General features: G+C 36.9%; 1 protein-coding gene across 50 annotated transcripts in view; it reads left to right on the forward strand.

Annotated features, from left to right (window-relative positions):
• CLASP2 (cytoplasmic linker associated protein 2) overlaps positions 1-2,813 on the forward strand; it is a 145,794-nt gene extending 142,981 nt beyond the window's left edge. For all 50 annotated transcript variants that reach the window (XM_014266212.2, XM_014266219.2, XM_074540828.1 and 47 more), the window contains one exon: positions 560-2,813. In XM_014266212.2, the coding sequence (XP_014121687.1) occupies positions 560-646 (87 nt within the window). In that variant the 3' untranslated portion in view covers positions 647-2,813. The remainder of the gene's footprint in view (positions 1-559) is intronic.
• Positions 2,814-8,449: the final 5,636 nt, after the last annotated feature.

Consider the following 8,449-nt stretch of genomic DNA (forward strand, 5'->3'; position numbering starts at 1 on the left):
CCTCTTTTTCATGCAGTTTTTTGCATCTAAACAGCTATATGTTAGTTGTGAATCTCTTTGTCCTTGGGAGTAAAACAGGACAATTAATTCTGTGTGTCTGTGAATAAAACAGTTCAATCTTTAAAATAGTCTCTGGCAGTGATCTTATTTAAAGTGACTCTAGACAATAGTGGAAGTTTTAGCACATACCAGCATTAGCATTTCTGACTAGAGGCTTAAACCTCAGCAGTAACTTAAAAGATAAAGGAACCCAAACTATTACCATATTTAGAAAAGCATTATAATTGGAGGAAAATATTCCATCTGTCTTAATCTAGCTACCTGATATAATATTCTTTATATCCTTAGAGAAGCTTGAGCAGTTTCCTTGTGTCAAATTTTACTTGTGATTGATGTTTTCATTGTCATGTATGTTAATTTTGATTACCTGTGTACAGTACAATTTTGCTTTTAGGGAAAAGAAAAAGGATTAATGTCTTATTTTGTTGTACCATTCCTGTAGTCAGTCTGTACAGCTTGCAAATACTAAACAGCATTAATTTCTGGCTTAAATTTGCAGATGAAATTATTGAACCTTTACATCAAACGTGCACAAACAGGCTCTGGAGCAGGGGATACAGCAGCAGATATGTCTGGACAAAGCTAATGAAGCTGACAAGAGTTAACCAGGTCTCCTAAAGCAAGGGCAAGGCCCTCTTCAGTGAAAGGAAAATCTTTACATGCAACTTCTGGAACTTTTTTCTTGTTTTGTTTTTTTTTCCCCCCCCCCGTTCTTTTGTTATTTTTCTTTTGTTTGGGGTTTTGGTTTTTTTTTTTTTCCTTTAACCAATGGCTGTCCTCAGCCTGCATGAGACTGTTGCAATAGAATTATTCCAAATCTAAGGAAAAACAGTATTAACATCAGTTGATCAAAGCAGAATAAAAATTTTAAATAATCTTATCCATCAGTTACCCTGTTCATAATCCTCTGTGTCTTCCCATTAACTTTTGCCAGTGTTACTGTATTAAAAAAAAAGATTTTTTAATGCTAATTAAAAAGGTATGCTTTAAGCTTCAGAAGTTAAAATATAAATTCTGTTGCTTTCTTCAGCTGCAGATAACATTACTTTTTTATTGCTATTTTGTTTGAGCATCATGTCCTTTGCTAGAAACAAGAAGTGATGTGAAACAAGGCTGAACTAGTCTGAACTGCAGTGAGACTCGTTCACTGTGTTGGTGGTTCATCATCTTATTTATAGCTTGTTTGGGATATTCTGGAGATTGAGAAATATGCCTATAAAAAGAAAGCTGGATCGATCCAGTCCTGTCACAGTGATATTGTTCATTGGTTGTATGTTTGTTGCATAAATAAGAATTTGGTGTGCGCAGCAGAGGACTGGTACAACCAGTACCTCTTAATGTGGGAGCCAGCCCTGCCAGGGCAGTACTGCACTGCCGAGCTGCTGGCAGTGTGGCAGCCTGCTGGTGAGCAGCAGAGTTCATGGTCACTTGATGGACGTGAACCATCCTTGTCACCTTTCGTTCTTCAAGCAGGATGCTTCAGAATGGAGTGCTCTGCCCAAGCATGCTCAGTATGTATTTATCTTTATCACTAGAATGTTTCCTCTCAACCTAATTGCTGGAACAAGTAGTCTTGTATTGTAACTCACATGGGATCTTATGACAACAGTGCAGAAAACTATTTATTCCTTACCTTCTGAAAAGCACCGAGATTTTTCTGCATTGAATTTAAATGGGGGGAGGGGGGAATAGTCACAAACGCTATGGATCTCGCCACCTTTTAATTTAAAGAAAAATATATATTTTGGATGAGTAGGAAAAGCTGCACCAAATTATTTGCATGGTTTTCTTGAATAGCATCCTCAAGACCCATCTGGATTAAGGTGTGGAAATGTTTCAAGGGTTTGTTTTTCCATTTTTGAAAAAGAGTTAGTATATTGTGAATAATGGTTCTTTGTATTTATGAAGTTGATAATGGAAAGAGAACAAAGATAAGTAAATGTGTCCCTAAATGTTGTCTTTTCCTTTTTTTCCCCTTTTTTTATCCTTTTTTTCTTTTATATAAGCAGCAAGCTAATTAAGTGAGAAATGGGATGAAACAGTGCCCTTCCCAGGAACAGTGGAACTTTTTTTTCCTGGCATTATTTTTCCCTTTGACTGTGATTTTGTCTAGTTGATGGAAGTGTATCCTGATAAGAGAGAAAATAGTGGTGCCAAGGATGATGATCTATGCTAGGCTAAAATTCTCTCTACCTCTTCAGGGTGACTAATTTTGACTGAGCTGCTGCATATAGCACCCAGTAGAAGAACTATCTAGAGAAAAATCTTTATTTTTTTTCCCAAATTATCACTTAATGTGTATTCAGAACTCTATTCTTCAACATTGCAGCCAAATATCATAAGAAACTACTTACATACTTTACCTGCTAGGAACCCTGAAAAACAAAACTGAATAAAAAAATAAGTCAGATGCTTGTAGTTAACATGAAAGGTTGTTTCTACTTTAGTTTGAAGTGAATGCAATAGAAAGAGCTAAGATGTGGTTATTAAAGAAACAATGCCATTACAGAGATTTATTTGGAGGAAAAGTTGTAGAAATATATGTAAAGACTTAAATCCAAGACTGTCATAACTCGTTGCTAGCCCTTTTTAGCAGCTACATGAAGAAAATAGTATCTCCTCCGTCTTTCCTTTGTTACGTGTAACATCCTTGTTGTTTTCTACTGTTTAATTACATTGTGTATTTATAGTTCTATGCTTACCATTGTGCATATACTGGCAATAAAATGTACATAACATTACTTAAAAGATTAGCAATGTATACATTCTGGTTTTTCTGTTTTATTTGATCACATGCTATAAGAAAAATTATAAATGTGATTCATACAGCATTGGTTAAAAAGATTTATCTTCATGTTTTGTGCATCCAAATGATGTTTCTTTATATAGTTTTGTTACTAAATCTGACTTGGCATTTGAGAACATGCTGTGAATATAGGTATATTAGACAAATTTTTAAAAAATTGAATAGAATCTTTATGAACACAGTTTCCTTGATCTAGGCAGATTTTTTTTGCTTATTATTTCATTTATTTGTATATGATACATCATTTACATTTTATTTTTTTAATATTTAAAAATTTAATATTTTTTAATATTTAAAATTTAATATTTTTCAGTCTGCAGTCTTGTAGGTTTTACATTTTAATGATACAAAAAGTCACATGAAAAAATTGCACGAATTCTAAGCTTAATAGCCCTGTATGTTATTCCTGCATTTTGTATAGGTAATATTTCTTTTCAGAGAACCATTGCAAGATGACTGTTACTTGTCATCTTTTTGAAGATGCTATTTCATACTGAAAATATAAGTTATTGAAACATACAGTATATATTCTGGATGAAACCTAGTTTTTTTATGTGTAAACAAAAGATATGCTTTTTATCCCCTATATGACAGAAGAATTTTGCTCCAGGTAGGGGGGAGGAAAATACTTACCCGAAGTTTGTCCATCAGTTTTGCTTTGAAGCAGTCTTTAAATGTTTTAAGTGAAGATATCCCATGTATTAAAAATCTCAATGCTATATATTTAAATGAATATTTTACTTATGATATGACTAGTTTTGTTTCCAGCAGAGATGGGGTTGCTATCTTTGTAAAAAAAAAAAAAAAAAAAAAGATAGAATCTATTTATGTTATGTGAACCCACCAGAATGTAAGAATTTGGGAAGAAAATTATTTCCACAGCAGCCAGTTGATCAGATTCACTGCATTGCTTTTTACCTTCATTTCCTATATTACAAGTAGATATTAGCTCAGTTAAATTCAAGCAATGATTAGTCATGCCTTATGTTCCTGCTGGAGGTGGTTTCTCTAATGGATTAGCATAAAGATCTGGGAAAAAATAGGACAGTTATATGTTGCTGTTCTTTCAGACAGGGTTTCTATATGTTCCTTCTAATATCCTGTGAAGATAGGTCATTGCAGTCATTTGAGTATTGAAATGTAATTCTTAAAGGTTGGGTTTGGGCTTTAAAAAAGAGGAAGGAGAAGAAAAGCTACATGCAGAATCAGGATGAGAAATGAATATTGTGGATGTCTCAGACTTGGATGTCATTTGCTTTAAAGAATTTTGAGTAACACATTATGTTCAGATGAAGTCTTAGCAAGGAAGTTGGGATAATAAATGTAAATTGAAAGGAGAGCTGATCATGTAAATTTTCCTGAGTTGGCTTGCTTGTTTGTTTTTGAAGATAAAGGTTGGAACAGATTGAGTTGTGTTTATTATTTGCGGTCTGAGTCACAGAGCAAAAAGAACAAACATCTGGATCCTGTAACACTTACATTTTCTTAATGGTTTCTGTCCGTGTTTAAACATTTAAGTCACAAACATACCCATGGAAAAGTTCTATTGAGAATGCAGGCCTAAACTGCTCACAAGTTTGAATTTTCAGCAAAGGAATTCAAATGCTGAAGTGGTATTGTCCCTTTGGAAACAATCATAAAAGAGAAAATAATTTTGGGAAATAAATCTGTTGAATTACACTACAGTTACTCCCTATGGGAGGCGAGTGAGAATGGTTCCACAGGCTGTGCTAACTTGCACTGCGTTAGGCTGGGACTTCACAAACACAGAGAAACAATAAACTTCAATGTGGTGGGGATGCATAAGCAGTTTGGAACTGCAGGATTATCTGGAGAACATTATCTGTTGTTGTTCTCCCAATTAAAACAGTAAACTAATGAGTTTTGCAGTTGCAGTCTACTTCCAGGTAAGAAAAAAGTCAGTACTTATATTGAGCTCACTTAAGAAAGCATCTTTATAAATTCTCCCTGACATGAGTTTTCCAACTCATTAAATGTACGTACTTTAAAGATTTGCTTCATAATTTATATGTTTTCTTTTTTGTTAAAACGCAAAAGGTTTTCAGAAATGTGGGAAGTTTGAAGAAGTAATTGTGCTGGTCTGGCAAAAAATCAAACTTCACTTTCTCTTCTCCTATATTTTGTTTATGTTTCTGTGTTTTGGTGTACTTTAAGAGCTCAGAGTTTCCAAGCTGTGCAGCTTGGATTACCCCAGTTAAAGAAGTTTCTTTCTTCATTTGCTGATGGGATTTTAGAATAGTAAGGTATTTACTAAGAAATTTGCAAACAGTTTTTGAATGCTGTGTGATTTCTGTTGAATGTAAAAATTCTGTCACTTTTGATGTATTTTAGATAGATATAAGTAATCCTAGTGGAAATACTTGAGGGGGTAAGATTGCAAAAATTTATGGATGGTGAAACATGGAGAATACTTCTTTGGTGGAAAAAGGAACATACCTGCATGTAGATGTTTGATACCCACTTTTATTGATATCAGATAGGAGGTGAAAAGGTAACTGAACTTGATCTTGGGCATCACAGTTTTACAAGTTTTCTTTTTCAGTATCCTTTCTTATCTAGATCATGATATTATCCACCAATGCTGATCTTTGGACCTGTGTAAACTCATATTACGGTCAGTACTGGAGATGGTTCTGATAACCTCATGTCAGGATAAATTCAGAAGCAGTGCCTGTCTGTCCAAGGAACGAACACCTGTAGCGGTTAAAAACAAATATATAGATTTAAGTTGTGCAGTAGACAGATATTCTCAAAAGTCAGCTGGACTGGTTTAGGTATTCCCTCACCATCTATTCATCTCTGCCTGTGGCAGAGCCAAGAGAATACCTTTGGGGGAGCTTCCCCAATCTGATTTGTCTGGAATAATCTCAGACTGGTCCTCCAGCAACACCAAGGGCTCACAAACCTGTGCCAGACAATGAAGGAATGTCTGTCCTGGGCTGAGAGGGTCTGCCTGTGGAGGAGGAAATACAAAAACACTCACCTCTTTCTTAGCACAGTGTGTTTAACCTGAGCACATACAGCTCGTGTCAAAATACCAGGGAAGATGAAGAAACTGTTGATTTCAGCTTGGATAAACAGCTCAAGTGCAAGCCTGTAGGGAAATGGATGTGTGTTCCATTTGAAATTGCAGATCAGCCTGTTTTAAAACCCTTAATTAATTTATATGCTAGTCTGAAATAACACATGTGAAACGTACCTAACGGTGTGCAAACACAAAAAGCCTCTAAGCTGGAAAAAAGTGATATCTGGCCTGTTACTTTGTGTCCTTTCAGCACAAATTAAAGTGATGCAGATACATTTTTACACTCTAATAAATGTCTTTTACAGATGGTTGTATTTTTCCTAAAGAATTTCTGGGCTGTTTGATCCCGTTTTTGATCTTAGAGGTGACAGCTATTGCCATGCTGGCCAACTAATCAATTGAAACACTTTTGCAAGACAAAATTACCTGCTTTCCCTAAGGAATTTTCATGCATCACCATTTATTATAGTCTGTACCTGCCCTAGAGAAAAAATCTAAATTGGATATTACCTGATTGTTCAGAAAGTGCCAGCTTAAACTTTTTAAAACCTTACTTGAAGAGCTAATACTGTTGGAGGCTGCCTTTTCTCAGAAATCTATTAATTGGCCACTGTTTGCACCATGTAGGAAGAGGTTTTTGCATAGGAGGTGGAAAAGGCAGGGTTGTTAGAAAATAAAAGGAGAGAGACATGGTGTCTATACTTTATTTAACCCCTTGTATATTGCAGCTAATGTTCTGAAAAACCTTAGTGCCCCTTTGTGATTTGTAAAGTTTTTAGGAAGAGAATTTTCTTGGAATATGCAATATCTTGATTTCTGCTTTGGGAATTGAGAGGAAAATACTGATGTTGGAGGACTTTATTTACAAACTCAAGCCAGCCCAATGCTAGAAAATGTTAGACCTGGCAGGATACCAAAGCTATCTCAGAGCCTCAAGTAAAAGGGAGTCAGTCCATTAGGAGTGAGGAATAACCAAGCTCTGTTTTCTGTGTCAGGCAGCCTACATTGCCACAGCAGTCTGGAAGTGCAAATACTGATTTTTAGGCTACCAGGCCCAGAATAGCAGAATAACAGCAACTTGAACTTGTCCACCTTTACAGACTTCTGAGTCATATTAAAATAAAATGGACTCCACCCTTTGCCACCATCATAAAAACCTGCTATCTTAAGTTTAGATTCCGGTATGATGTTAAATTAAAATACTCTGGTTAGTGATGCTGTCAAAATCTCAGTGCCTGCAAATGATCTCCATGTTACAGGTTTCTTTGTAGGCCATGGTCTTCCTAAAGGGCAGCAGATAAAACAGAAGAAAGCAAAGGTAATACTTGCCATGCTTCATCTTGTAAGGTGTGATGTCAGTAAGGCATTTATTCCTCAGCACCTTACTGCATCCTGAGATTGAGAAGTAGGTCATGTGAGGAATATGGAGGAGTAAGCTACAGACCAGGAATTCCTTGCAATGCAGACTTTCTTAAAAGGGGACAAGACCCCATGAGTAAAGGAGCATATGCTGTTGCATTCTTCAGAAGCAGCCAAATTATGGTTTTCGTAACAGTTGAGCATTGGAAGCAATCCATATTTCTCCTTTACATATGAATTGACTTCTCCAAGTGAGCACTCGTATCAAGGAGACACTGAAGCCAGTCCACAGGGTCTGCCACATATCTGATATATTTGATCAAAATGCTCAGAAGGAGCTGTTGAAGCATTTGGCATGCTCAGCAGGGTTATGCATCGAGCACAGTTCTGTCAGATATCCTGTGGTGTGTTGTCTCTATGCTGGCACTGTCCTGAGACTACTACTGGAACTTGTAGTAAAAACTAAAAATGTTCATTGTGGACTTTTCCATTTCCCCTTTATTTTTGTTGGCAGGCCTGCTTCTCAAGTGTTCTGTATCACAGAAGAAGGGCTGGTAGATGCAGCAGTCCTTCAGCATTCAACAGGCCCGAATTACAACACCTAGAATATCCAAGAATCCAGATTAAAGTTGGCAGGTGGACATGGAGAGCATGTGGGGCCATTGCTGCTCATCCTTTGCTGCACTCCATGGACACAGTGCATTGCTGTTCTCAGGCTGTCAGCAGTGACCCTGTCCTTCTGCCACCTTCAGATGACCAGACACAGCAAAGGACAGGGCTGGGCCAGCCCTTAGTGTGTCAGGAGGTGTGTGGAGAATGGCAGGTCAGTGCAGGGATGGATCACATGCACAAGTTATTGCTGCTTGTGGCTGTTACCCAGCTTTGTTTAAGTTCACTGCAGTAGGAGGAAGTACACTCTCTAACAAGGTGTATAGGAGAGACAGAGAAGTTGTGCTTTCAAAACCAGAGGGGCTAGAAATGTGTGTCAGCACCTTCCACAGAGATGTGTGATGGATTCGTAGCCCATCCAAGCCAGGAGTATCATCTAGACATGGATAACTATCTCACTGTTATCCAAGGTCACCCTGCCTTAGGCAGCCACTGCTGTATAACCAAAAGAGTCCAGAGACCAAATAGGATGCATCAAAATAACAATACTTTCCTCAACTCTGTTTTGG

This window comes from Zonotrichia albicollis, chromosome 1 (assembly GCF_047830755.1).
Source record: "Zonotrichia albicollis isolate bZonAlb1 chromosome 1, bZonAlb1.hap1, whole genome shotgun sequence".
NCBI lineage: Eukaryota > Metazoa > Chordata > Aves > Passeriformes > Passerellidae > Zonotrichia > Zonotrichia albicollis.